The sequence below is a fragment of the Piliocolobus tephrosceles genome, chromosome 6 (genome assembly GCF_002776525.5).
Source record: "Piliocolobus tephrosceles isolate RC106 chromosome 6, ASM277652v3, whole genome shotgun sequence".
In the NCBI taxonomy this organism is placed as follows: domain Eukaryota; kingdom Metazoa; phylum Chordata; class Mammalia; order Primates; family Cercopithecidae; genus Piliocolobus; species Piliocolobus tephrosceles.
Window position 1 is genome coordinate 70,359,856 of NC_045439.1, and position 14,627 is coordinate 70,374,482.

At 38.2% G+C, this 14,627-nt stretch overlaps 1 protein-coding gene across 2 annotated transcripts in view; it reads left to right on the forward strand.

The window, feature by feature from the left end:
• The window catches only part of SLC25A21 (solute carrier family 25 member 21), a 505,801-nt gene that overhangs the window by 353,575 nt on the left and 137,599 nt on the right, over positions 1-14,627 (forward strand). For both annotated transcript variants that reach the window (XM_023189651.2, XM_023189652.2), the window contains exon 3: positions 6,167-6,250. In XM_023189651.2, coding sequence (XP_023045419.1) covers positions 6,167-6,250 — 84 coding nt within the window. The remainder of the gene's footprint in view (positions 1-6,166; positions 6,251-14,627) is intronic.

Consider the following 14,627-nt stretch of genomic DNA (forward strand, 5'->3'; position numbering starts at 1 on the left):
TTGTGTTCAAGAACTCTTATGAACTGAATGAATAATAGATAGGAAATATGATCTATTTGGTTCTGCAAAGAGAAAAAGAAATTGCAACTAGTGAGTGAAGTGCCTAGACTTGTAAAATCATCATACTCTGTATTCACGTTTGCACAAGCTGTCAGTAAACCCACCTGGGAATTACCTGGGCGTGCAGACATCATAGGCAAAGCTGAGATCTCTAACCACAGAAGGTAAGGAAAGGCTAAAGTTGAATGTCTAGACATAGGACATGCTTGCCTGGCCCATCTGCTGACTTGTTCACAGACTCATCTGGAACCAGGGCCGCGCAATTGTGCAATGGCCATCCTGAGGTAGCTGAAGTGCTGATGTGAGCAGCAGAAAAGGTCAAGTGCTTTATACTGGGCTTTGACTTTAGCTCCTATATACCTTCTACCAAACCACTTCAGGTCTCCATGCACCCTGAGCAAACAAGTGCATGCAGCAAGCAGAGTACTGTGACATTTTCCCGAAGGAAATGCAGGGTAGGTGGCTGTGATGTTCGCTTCCCCGTTAGAAAGGACAGCTTCCCCTTACTGGCCATTGTTCCTGTCATCTCCCCACCTGGAATGCTTCCTCCTGATTTACTCTCTGACTCCCATGAGGAGTCAGCTCAAATCCTTCTCTTTCCTGAAACCCTTGCTGACCCTCTGCAGAAAGCGGTAATTGCTCCCCTTGTGAACACCTGGACAACCTGGTGCCGATGCTACTTCACATTTTGCATATTTCCTCTTATATTGTTATTTTTTTCTTCATATTTCTTTCTTGTGCGTCTTGAGGTTGAAGGTAATACCCTGGGTTTTTTTAAAACCTGTAGCATCTTAAATCATATGGCACACATTAAGAAAATAATTCGTAATTTGGGAAAATGCATATAGAAAGGAATTTACTGAGATAAATGAACTTAATTAAAGCTTATTACAGATATTATGAAAAGCATCTATGCTTACCTAATACTTTCATAATATATAAAACTGTTTTGAATAATTTTTAAAAGAACAGTTAGAGAAGAGTCTTGGTTTTTCCCACTAGATGTAAGAAAGGATTTTATACTCAACAATGAATATAGGCTACAAATATGCAAATACAGAAATGAAGATTCTTATTTGAACTGAACAAAAGTCATATTTTGGAAATTGCTCTGTATGTTTCAAAGTAATTTGTTGTCTAGGGGTAGTGTCTCATGCGTGCAATCCCAGCACTTTGGGAGACCGTGGCGGGAGGATTGCTTGAGCCCAGAAGTTCCATACCAGCTTGGGCAAGAAGGGAAGACGCCACCTCTATAAAAAAATTTTTTTTAATTAGCTAGTCATGATGGTGCATGCCTGTAGTCCCAGCTCAGGAGGCTGAGGTGGGAAGATCCCTTGGGCTTGAGCCTAGGAGTTCGAAGACGCAATGAGCTGTGATTGCACGACTGCACTCCACCCTGGGGACAGAGCAAGACCCTGTCAAAAAAAAAAAAAAGAGGAGAATATGTTAAATGTGTCATTTTAAAAAATTAAGGAGCAAAAGGACTACCCAACAAGCTTGCCCCTTTCATTATATTCCTGTTGCCTTTATTTATATTCTAGCACCATTATTTCTCACCCAGACTATCGTATCTCCTTCCTGATTGTTCTCTCTGCCATATTCCCATTCTAATCCATCCAATTGGTCAATAGGTACTCATTTAGAGTACCTATTGTAATAGAGTAATAGAGATTTGTATTGCAAAGAACTCTGCTGGAAGACTGAACTCCCACATCTCTGAACAGTACTGTTCACAAACTTCTTCACAGTACTCTTCAGTACTTCTTCACAAACACATGTAGCAACTTTTCACTTTACAAAACCAAATGTAATTCCAGCCTTGCTTTGCTTTTCAGTATTATACCACACTCACTCTGGCCATATGCCCAACTACTTCAGTCAAAGCAGTACATTTGTTCTTCTGTCTGATATGTGTCAGTTTGTAGCATAATTCTGTGAGGCCTAGAACTATAAAATATATTATTCCTAGAAGTAGACATTGCGTTCATATCATCAAGCCAACAATCTAAGAAAAGCATTTTGAAGTAAATGACATCAGAAGTATTTTTGAAAAGTTATTTTTCAAAAGCAGGTAAAATTGTGGAGGGAATTCCCTCCCACAGAAGGAACAAGAGCCCTAACTTACAACAGGAACAATAAAGTAAAGCACAAGGAATAGGCAGGCTAAAGAACCCAAAGTATAGAGAACTCAGGTATGGGAGAAATGAGAGTACTTGTTATAAACCTCTTTAGAAACAAACTCCAGAGCAAATACAAAACAAAAAGATAAGACCCTTGTACTGGAAACTTCCACATTTGGAGGGCTAAGAGTTCAGAGATGCATGATCATATGCGAAAAGAAGAAAAAAGAATTTAACTTTCAAAAATGGGGCACATGTTTATCGAGCTCTAATTATATGCAGGGCACTATGCTTCTGTGAAGATCCAGGTAGCCTGAACTACCCAGAATGATCAATCTTGTTCCATCATGGAGTAGTGATAGTAAACTGTAGAGTAATACAGTCGCAATATACAACCCCAACTCTTGCTTCATATGCAGACTCCTGCCTGCCAGAATGAATTCCAAATTTACAATCAGGATCAAAGTTAGGCCCTATTAGCTACTCTGTAATTTTTTTTTTTTTTAACATTAAGTTCTGGGATACCTGTGCAGAATGTGCAGATTTGTTGCATAGGTATACATGCACCATGGTGGTTTGCCGCACCTATCAACCCATCTTATAGGTTTTAAGCCCCACATGCATTATGTATTTGTCCTAATGCTGTCTCTCCCCTTGCCCCACGGCCCCCGACAGGCCCCAGTGTGTGATGTTTTCCTCCCTGCGTCCATGTGTTCTCACTGTTCAACTCCCACTTATGAGTGAGAACATGCTGTATTTGGTTTTCTGTTCCTGTGTTAGTTTGCTGAGAATGATGGCTTCCAGCTTCATCCATGTCCCTTCAAAGGACATGAACTTATTCTTTTTTGTTGCTGCATAGTCGTCCATGGTGTATATGTGCCACATTTTCTTTATCCAGTCTATCATTGATGGGTATTTGGGTTGGTTCCAAGTCTTTGCTATTGTAAATAGTGCTGCAATAAACATACATGTGCATGTGTCTTTATAGTAGAAGGATTTCTAATCCTTTGGGTATATACCAGGTAATGGGATTGCTGGGTCAAATGGTATTTCTGGTTCTAGATCCTTCAGGAATCGCCACAGTGTCTTCCACAATGATTGAACTAATTTATTCTCCCACCAACAGTGTAAAAGTGTTCCTGTTTCTCCACATCCTTGCCAGCATCTGTTGTTTCCTGACTTTTTAATAGTTGCCATTCTAACTAGCATGAAATGGTATCTCACTGTGATTTTGATTTGCATTTCTCTATTGCCTAGTGATGATGAGCATTTTTTCATATGTTTGTTGGCTGCATAAGTGTCTTTTGAGAATTATCTGTTCACATCCTTTGCCTACTTTTCGATGGGGTTGTTTGATATTTTCTTGTAAATTTGTTTTAGTTCCTTGTAGATTCTGAATATTAGACAGGCTACTCTGTATTTTTAACCTTTGTGCTAAATTGCCATCAAGGAACACTTATTAAGATGGGAAATAGCACTATTGTTTCATACATATACTCAGAGTTCTGAATTCTACATTAAAACATCTACAATATTTGTGTGTGCTTTTCACAAAAGGAAAAACATAAATGCCTCGGGGCAAATCTGCCTGGCTAGGAAATAGATGAAAATACATTTTTTCCTTTACATCCCTTGTAAGTTGGATTCCTAGGCATTTTATTGTCTTTGAAGCAATTGTGAATGGAAGTTCATTCATGATTTGGCTCTCTGTTTGTCTGTCACTGGTGTATAAGAATGCTCTTCAAGGAGAACTACAAACAACTGCTCAGTGAAATAAAAGAGGACACAAACAAATGGACGAACATACCATGCTCAAGGATAGGAAGAATCAATATCCTGAAAATGGCCATACTGCCCAAGGTAATTTATAGATTCAATGCCATCCCCATCAAGCTACCAATGACTTTATTCACAGAGTTGGAAAAAAATGCTTTAACGTTTGGAACCAAAAAAGAACCTGCATTGCCAAGACAATCCTAAGTCAAAAGAACAAAGCTAGAGGCATCACGCAACCTGACTTCAAACTATACTATAAGGCTACAGTAACCAAAACAGCATGGTACTGGTACCAAAACAGAGATATAGACCAATGGAACAGAGTCCTCAGAAATAATACCACACATCTACAGCCATCTAATCTTTGACAAACCCAAGAAAAACAAGAAATGGGGAAAGGATTCCCTATTTAATAAATGGTGCTGGGAAAATTGGCTAGCCTTAAGTAGAAAGCTGAAACTCGATCTTTTCCTTAATCCTTATATGAAAATTAATTCAAGATGGATTAGAGACTTAAATGTTAGACCTAATACTATAAAAACCCTAGAAGAAAACCTAGGTAATACCATTCAGGACATAGACATGGGCAAGGACTTCATGTCTAAAACACCAAAAGCAATGGCAGCAAAAGCCAAAATTGACAAATGGGATCTAATTAAACTAAAGAGCTTCTGCGCAGCAAAAGAAACTACCATCAGAGTGAACAGGCAACCTACAGAATGGGAGAAAATTTTTGCAATCTACTCATCTGACAAAGGGCTAATACCCAGAACCTACAAAGAACTCAAACAAATTTACAAGAAAAAAACAAACAACCCCATCCAAAAGTGGGCAAAGGATATGAACAAACATTTCTCAAAAGAAGACATGCATACAGCCAACAGACACATGAAAAAATGCTCATCATCACTGGCCATCAGAGAAATGCAAATCAAAACCACAATGAGATACCATCTCACACCAGTTAGAATGGCAGTCATTAAAAAGTCAGGAAACAGGGCCGGGCACGGTGGCTCAAGCCTGTGATCCCAGCACTTTGGGAGGCCGAGACAGGTGGATCACGAGGTCAGGAGATCGAGACCATCCTGGCTAACACGGTGAAACCCCATCTCTACTAAAAATACAAAAAACTAGCCGGGCAGGTGGCGGGCACCTGTAGTCCCAGCTACTCAGGAGGCTGAGGCAGGAGAACGGCATGAACCCGGGAGGCGGAGCTTGCAGTGAGCTGAGATCCAGCCACTGCACTCCAGCCTGGGCGACAGAGCGAGACTCCATCTCAAAAAAAAAAAAAAAAAAGTCAGGAAACAACAGGTGCTGGAGAGGATGTGGAGAAATAGGAACACTTTTACACTGTTGGTGGGACTGTAAACTAGTTCAACCATTGTGGAAAGCAGTGTGGCAATTCCTCAAGGATCTAGAACTAGAAGTACCATATGACCCAGCCATCCCATTACTGGGTATATACCCAAAGGATTATAAATCATGCTGCTATAAAGACACATGCACACGTATGTTCATTGTGGCACTATTCACAATAGCAAAGACTTGGAATCAACCCAAATGTCCATCAGTGACAGAATGGATTAAGAAAATGTGGCACATACACACCATGGAATACTATGCAGCCATTAAAAAGGATGAGTTTATGTCCTTTGTAGGGACATGGATGCAGCTGGAAACCATCATTCTCAGCAAACTATCGCAAGAACAGAAAACCAAACACCGCATGTTCTCACTCATAGGTGGGAACTGAACATTGAGATCACTTGGACTCGGGAAAGGGAAATCACACACCGGGGACTATTATGGGAAGGGTAGGGGAGGGATTGCATTGGGAGTTATACCTGATGTAAATGATGAGTTGATGGGTGCTGACGAGTTGATGGGTGCAGCACACCAACATGGCACAAGTATACATATGTAACAAACCTGCATGTTATGCACATGTACCCTAGAACTTAAAGTATAATAATAAAAAAATTTTTTTAAATACATTTTTTCTATAGATTTCATTAAATTACAGAGAAATGTAATTTTAAAGGCTATGAAAATAAGGTAAAGATTATGTAATGCTAATAAATGAATAAAATCCATACCAAAGCAGAATATTCTAGATTAATCTGAAAAGCTGTTTCTAAGACTTTAAAAAATGAGAAAAGCCATTTGGCAAAATCTTTAACTTAGAGTTTTTGGTTTGATTTTCCTTCTAGGTTTCAGATTCAGAGATGTGCAACTGATCCAAACAGTTATAAAAGCTTGGTAGACAGCTTTCAAATGATTTTCCAAATGGAAGGGTATGTATATTCTTCATATAGCCATTTTAATATGTTTCTACTTAACATGTTTTCTTATTTTGAATGGTTTATTTTCCTAGTTTTACTAGGGGCAAAATACTTAAAAGGGTAACTTTCTACTTTGTTATGTTTTTCCTAATAACATGATTGAAAACTGAATGTTTATATAATGGAAACTACCACAAAAAGATATTAATAAGTAATTTAATGACTAGAGGACAATTTTTAATTTATGCCACTAGGATTGTTTAAAGTTTCTATAACTGGGCTCTCTAAACTCCATAGTTGTTTATTTTGGTACTGAATATAATGTCCAAATTCATTCCCCATTCACACTGTAGTTTATGAATATGCAAATAAAACAGATCTGTATCAAAAATTGATGCATCAAGGCTGGGAGCAGTGGCTCACACCTGTAGTTCCAGCTACTTGGGAGGCTTAGGTGGGAGGATTGCTTGAGCCGGAGAGGTGCAGGTTGCAGTGAGTTAGGATTGCGCCACTGCACTATAGCCTGGGCAGCAGCAAGACTATCTTAAAAAAAAAAAAAAAAAAAAGATGCATCCAATTAATTATCTGATCTATTAAATGATCAAATAAATAGAATATTTGTTTATATAGGCTAAAATTATCTTCATTGTGTTAGATTCAGTTAAAAACTGTATCCAATAAACATATGTGCACATGTCTATTGGAAGTGAGGGACTAGGGGAGGGATAGCATTAGGAGAAATACCTAATGTAGATGGCTGGTTGATGGGTGCAGCAAACCACCATGGCATGTGTCTACCTATGTAACAAACCTGCACGTTCCTCACATGTATCCTAGAATTTGAAGTATAATAAAAACAAATTTTTAAACTATCCAGTATAATTTTTCAAAGAATATTGTATTTGCTTTTTTGGAAGTTGTTTTTATAAGAAAATAGTTGAAAATAATAATCTTTCAAAAATGTAACAGGAATAATAATAACTAGTATATATTTAGCTTCTATTATGTAGTAGGGATTCTTCTTACAACTGCATTATGTAGGTTCTGTTGGGTTCCATTCCAATTGGACAGATAAAGAAGACTCAGAGAAGGTAGTAAATTTCGTATTTCTGGTGAGTAGTGAAGCTGGGAATCAAATCTAGGTCTGCTTGACCCTAAAACCCATGCTCTTAACTGCTGTAGATCACTACTTGTCTTGCCAGGTTACACTATAAATACTATTCTGCTAATCATTTATTTCAGTTAAACTTGTATTATGGATATCTTTCCATGCCAGTATATTCTCTTTAACAACATAGTAATTTATTTTATCTATATGTTGCAATTTATTAATCTCTTTGGTAGACCTTTAGGTTGCTTCCAAATTCTTGCTATTATAAACAATAGTGCAATAAATATTTTCATACTATCTTTGCACATTTGCGTGTATCTATTTATATATTTTAATATGTAGTATATATTGACACATTACATATTTATATAACTTTTATATATTTTTATAGTTTTAATATATTAGTACAATAAAGTACATTGTTAGCTGTGGACTTACAGGATCAAATGATATGCATGTTTAATATGAGAGATGTTGACAAATTACCTTCCAAAAAGTATGTACTGATTTTATACCCTTAAAATTTGAAAGTTCTTATTTCTTCACACACTCTCAAACACATTATAAATCATTATTTGGTATATCTGTCACTGATATGTATCTCCCGTTTACCATCTGACCAATGAAAAATAGAACTGTCCTGAGTGCTTTCCTTTGAATGTTGTAGGGATTGAGCATACTTTCATATCATTAGGCATCATTTCTTTTGCAAATTGCCTATTTTGTGTCCTTTATTTGTTTCTCTTAGATTAGATTTTTTAAAAAATTGATTTGCAGGTGCTTATTATGTATTATAGATACTAATCATTTGACTATTATGTAGACTGTAAACAATTTTTCCAGCTTGTCATTTGTCTTACAACTATTGTGTCCTATACCTTTCAGAAGTTTGTGATTTTTAAAGATTGTAATTTTATATTATCTATCTTTTCCATCCTGATATCTAATGATGTCGCATTAAAAAAAATTCTCTAACCCCATGATTATAAATATTTTCTTCTGATAGTTTTTTACATTACAACTTTTAATCCAGCTGATAATTTTTTCATGTGCAGTGTGGTACATAGAAATTAAATTTCATTTTGAAATGGTCAGTCAATTGTCCAAACGCTACTTGCTGAAAAAAATCTATCCTTTACTCACTAATTGGAAATGCTGCCTTGTTTTGTTTTGTTTTGTTTTTGGGTTTTTTTTTTTTTTTTTTTTTTTTTTTTTTTTTGAGACGGACTCTCACTCTGTTGCGCAGGCTGGAGCGCAGTGGCACAATCTCGGCTCACTGCAACCTCCGCCTCCTGGGTTCAAGTAATTCTCCTGCGTTAGCCTCCCAAGTAGCTGGGATTACAGTTGCCTGCCACCACACCCAGCTAATTATTGTATTTTTAGTAGAGACAGGGCCTCACCATGTTGGCCAGGCTGATCTCAAACTCCTGACCTCAAGTGATCCACCTGTCTCGGCCTCCCAAAGTGCTAGGACTACAGGTGTGAACCACCACACCCAGCCAATGCTGCCTTTTTCACATATTAAACTTCTACACATATACCCTCTAATTTTCCATTTTGATTCTCCATTTCCTATTCTGTTTCATTCATTCATCTATCTATAGCTATATCAGCATCATACTGTTTTAATTATTTTATCTTCAGAGTATTTGGGAAATATATAAAAATATACCTCATGGTATGAAGTTCAAACTTCTTGTCGTAGTGTGCAGAGCTTTCATGGCATGGCCCTTCTTCATACTCAGATCTGCTCTAGGAATAGCAGACAGTTTGCAGCACTCTGGTCTTTCACATTCTCAGGGCTTTTCTATGCTCTTCCCTATTCCTGAAGGACCCAATCGCCAAACCTCCCCTAGAAACTATCCCTCTTCATTTAAAAGTGACTTCACATTTCACCCTCCCTGACCCTCTTTTCTCTATCATATGCTGAATTATTTCCCCACTCTTTTCTTTCTTTACATATGCTATATAAAATATAGCATACACCATCTTGGTTTATGAAGCTCATTTTCTATCTCCCTTTTCCCACCCCAAGAATATATTTCCTAAGGGTCATGTCCCAATTAGCTCTGTATTCGTTACATTTGTGTTTGGCACTGAGTAGAGACACTCAGTAAGTATGCTAAACAAGTGAATGGAAGTCATCACACCAACATCATAACGATGCAAAATGAAACAGAGATGATAACTGAAGAGTTATCTTAGTCTATGGAAGTCTATAGAAGATAGACTACCTCTCTGAAGTTATGATAATAATCTTGATGCTTGATTAAATATTTTGAGGTCACCTAGTGACAAAAGTCGACAAGTTCTTCTAGCTATTACTCTAGTGATGTGGTATCTAAATGCCCTACATTGATAATACAAACCTTTATATTATGACAAGAGAGTTAAGAAAATCATAGTGCATTATGTAGCCAATGAAAGTATCCCTTTCCTGCAAAACAGTAATGTCAGCATTACTGAGATCTGTGAGCTGTAACAGATATGCCTAAATTGGATGTGGCAGTTCCTTAGCCAAGATCTTCAATTCATGTGTGTTTTGGGAAGAATTTGATGATTCTGCTTCTGCTTTGATATCAAATAATATAACAAACATACAGTATGTGTGGTCCTTACATAGTGGAATTGGGCTTTTTCTATCCTGTATGTATAATTGCTTCTAGAGCAAATTGACATTCTTCCTGTGATGCCTTTAGATCTGGACATGCTGTTAACCAAAAGCCAGAGAGCTCTAGTCTTAGAGACGGAAATATTTGTAAAAATACAAATAAAAAGCTCCCTGTTATTTTTTACACAGAGCAAGAGCATTTCATAGCCTTGGGTTAAACGAAAGAAAAAAACAAAACAAAAAAGAAACAAAAGAGAAGAAAAGAAGACAAAAGCCTTTTAACACATGCTGTGTTAATTTTTTTTCCCTAGTCAAAGAAGTTCCTTTTGACTTTCTTTGAGAGCCACTCCGTTTTCAAAGATGTTGTCTTTCCTCAGGTGCATAGAGGCCAGTTTAGCCTGTGGCCTGCAGGGAAGATAGCACTAGTCAATTTTGACTGTTGACATAATTAGGAGAATTCACCTCTCCTGGTTTTTCCTATCTCCTCCAAGTTAAAGGTTTTGAGAGTTCATCCTTTTCTTTGATTTAAAAACATTAAAGTCTGTATTTTTAGTAGAGATGGGGGTTTCATTGTGTTAGCCAGGATGGTCTCAATCTCCTGACCTCGTGATCCGCCCGCCTCGGCCTCCCAAAACGCCTCGGCCTCCTAAAATGCTTTTAGGCAGGTGTGAGCACCGTGCCCTGCCTAAAAAAATACAAAAAAATTAGCCAGGTGTGGTGGTGGGCGCCTGTAGTCCCAGCTACTCGGGAGGCTGAGGCAGGAGAATGGCATGAACCCAGGAGGCAGAGCTTGCAGTGAGCCGAGATCGCACCACTGCATTCCAGCCTGAGCGACAGAGCGAGACTCTGTCTCAAAATTAATTAATTAATTAATTAATTAAAGTCTGTTAATATACTTAAAATCTTCACAAATCTCCCATTTCCCCAACGTTAAGAAAATGAAACGGTTCTCTCCACCATTCTTAGAGATGCAATTCCTCACCTCTCTGCTCAGAATTCACTTGCTTTCAACAGACATGAGTCCAAATCCCTTTACTGTTTCTAACATTCTTTTTCTTCTTAAAAAGCATAGATACATTGTACTTTTTAATAAAAACCATGTCTTATGAAAGACATGGTTTTTCAACACAGATTTACAGAAGTGAGGTTAAAGCTTAAAAAGAGAGGCATTCCAAATTCCAAGTAAGGATTTCCATTATATGGAACCCTCACACTTAGCTAATTTTTACAAAAGAGGCTGTTTTCTATAACATAGAAGAGAGAACTCATAGAAAATGAAGGCAGTGAAGAAATATCACTGTTGAGAGTAACTTCATCATCACCACAACTTTTCATGTCTCTGGTTTGACAGAAATAAACTAATAGGTTCATCTACTATAGTAGAGTGAGCCCAGAAGGCATAAAGATACAGCCTAGTTAATTAGCTGCCTTTAGAACCAATAGGGTTGGTTTTGTAAACTCACCTGGCAAACAGTGGCTGGTATCATGGTATTTGCCATGTGTCCATGCATCATGCCTCACTTCCCTTTACCTCAGAGCATCTTATGAAAGTTGGCCTAGTCTCTTTTGTACTTGTCATTCCTTTAAAAAGAGTGATTGAAATGTTCATAGGTGGGTGAGGGGACTGTACATTATGTCAGTGTAAACCCAGGACAGTCTTCCCATCTCTACTCCCACTCTGCCTCCTCTGAAAGTGCTCAATGGCTGTTCTTCCTGAAATAAGGCAAAAATAGGAGTTAAACAGAACTCAAGATACTCTGGTAATGTAGGTAGAGAAAGACATAAAACTAATATTTATTTTCTTCAGTGTACCATGAACTATGCTAGGATTTTTTTTCATACATTTTTATCAACACAGCACTATTAACACAACATAGAATCCTCATGCCCATGTTTTGTATAAGGTAACTGAAGTTAAATGACTTACCCAAAGCCACGCAGGTATAACCATGGTTTTTCCGTTAGACCATATTTGATATTTCACTGAAAATCAATTTTTGTTTTTTATTGGCTGGAAAGAAGACAATATGGAAATAATGGCTGTAAATGGCTAATCTTTAAATGGTTATTCTGAAGTCTTTGATATTCCTAGCCTCAAATCACACAGCGACTTAAAGCAGCTTTATATCTTCCTTCAAGTAATGTACAAAAGCTCTGAGACCAGTATATGTTAAGTCAAGCAAATCTTGGTGATTCTGAGGCAGCACTATAAAGCTCTGGCAACTTAAGACTCAATCTGATCGTTGTCCCATCCTTTGTAATTAGCTCTGTATTTCTGATAAGTTCATGGTTTTCAGACAGTCAATTTTCATCCTGTTTGTTTCTTAGCTCTCTTATGTGAAAAATTCTTGGGCATTGGTTTGCTCAAGGCAAATAACTAGGAAACAACTAGGTCAGATTAAGCTTAGCTTCAAATGAGAAACATGTTGATTGCTGGTGCCTTCAGAAATATGGTATTCTTCAGAAAGTATTGCTGTAGAAAATATGTGGTTGCATTTGGGGGGCATTTGAACTGTGTTTTGTTTCACGATTTGTTTTCTGTAACCACTGATGCTGCCCCAAGTATCATCTTACAATCAGACCACTTGGTGATTATAATATTTTCTAGTTAAATGACATTTAAGGCCTCGTTTTATGAGCTCGAGCATAATTGGCTAATTTGGTAAACTCCAGATGTGTGAGATAATGTGCCACTCATTTAAGTGCCTTTCAGACGGCACAAATGGCACAGCCCCAGGAGGTATAATCACTCCCTCTTGTTTTCATTAAGAAGGGGAATGAGTGGCTTGTGACACAGACAAAGGAAGTGGGATGCCCACAGCTCTACAACTTAGTAAGATTTGGACATTTTCTTTTTATCAGTGGACTCACTCCAAAGTGTTTGGCTCAATTCAATGTCTTAGTGGGTCTACTTTTTAAAAAGTGGTTTAACTAAACTAATATGACTGGGTGGTTTTAAAGCCATGAAAATAGGCTGTCTGAAAATAGAAAGACCCGTCCCTGTAGAAAACCCCCCCGAGTAAAGTAGTCTCTGGAAACCGTCCCTCACCCTCATGTGGAAGTGTGGATGCGGGGGTATTGGTTTGAAAAAGCAACGGAAGAGCTGACTCTGCCCACAGCCGGGAATCTAATTACTTGACCAATCAGCATTCTCCTCCTAAACTTCCAACTTACAAAATTCCAACTTCATGAAGTCCAGTAGTTGCTGCTGCTTTTTCTCTCCCCTCTCAACTCTCCTGCACCATCTAACAGAGACCAACTCATCCACCCAGCATTGCCAAGCTGGAATGCAGTGGATGGTTCTGATATCACTGTTTCCTGATCCTGGGGCTGGTTGCTTTTATCAGACTATAGATCCAGTGGAGTTCACAGCTGGCTGAGTCTTCACTCAGATGAGGTCTACATCTCAGACCCCTGAGCAGATAATCTGCCATGCGGATTCATTTTGTGTCGATTATTGGGTGTTGATTGAGTTTGTAAGCCTGGTTTGCCCAAGTGAGTTCCTTTTATGGTAGGTTCCAAATGTGCACTGTGACTTCTGTGATGAGTTCCGTGAATGGTGCCTTGACTGCTTTCACTCCCCTTCTTTTTCTTTTAGCAAAGAGGCCCTTCCTGGTACCCACTGGACCTCCCTCGAGGGCTCCCTTGTTTTTATGTGGTGATGACAAGGAAAGCAGAGAGTCCCAGCTGCTCTTGCTCCCACACTGCCAGAGTTCAGCCATGGCCTGCCTGGGCTTTTGAATGATGCTCCAGCAAGTTTCCTCTTTAGTTAGAAAAAAAGGGGTTGGGGGTTGGGGGACAAGAAAAAAAAAATAGAATAGGTTAGAATTTGGAGAATAAACTATAGCAAATTTATCTGGCATGTCTTAAAAGCGATGGACCTAGGTCTAGAATATGGCTTCCATAGGCTGAAGACATTTTCTTCTTCCAAGTCTTCTCCTGATTTGGAAAGAAAATGTGAGAAGAGATTATCTTAATTCAGGCATGGACATACTACAATTATTCTGAAATAATCTGTGTTTCTTTTAAAACGGTTTGTTAACTTTAGTATATCATACTCATACATTTTAATTGATTTTTTAAATTGACATAATTGTACAGATTTATGGGGTATAGAGTGACATTTCAGTATATGCAATGTATAGTGATGAACTCAAAGTAATTAACAGATGTATCACCTCAAACATTTATCATTTCTTGTATTAGAAACATTAAAAATCTCCCCTAGCTATCTGAAAGTATGTAATATATTATTGTTAGCTATAGTCATCCTACAGTGCTATGGAACACTAGAATTTTTCATCCCACTTAGCTGTAATTTTGTGCCCATTAACCCACCTCTTTGTTAAAAAATGAAATAAAATAAAAATAAAAATAAATTTAAAAAGCTCTGTCACCCAGGCTGGAGTGCAGTGGCATAATCTCACCTCACTGCAACCTCTGCCCCCACCCCCACCCCGTTCATTTCAAGCAATCCTCCTGCCTCAGCCTTCTGAGTAGCTGGCACTACAGGTGCCCGCCACCACACCTGGCTAATTTTTTATATCTTTTGTAGAGACAGGATTTCACTATGTTGGCCAGGCTGGTCTCAAACTCCTGACCTCAGATGATCCATCTGCCTTAGCCTCCTAAAGTGCTGGGATTACAGGTGTGAGCTACCACACCTA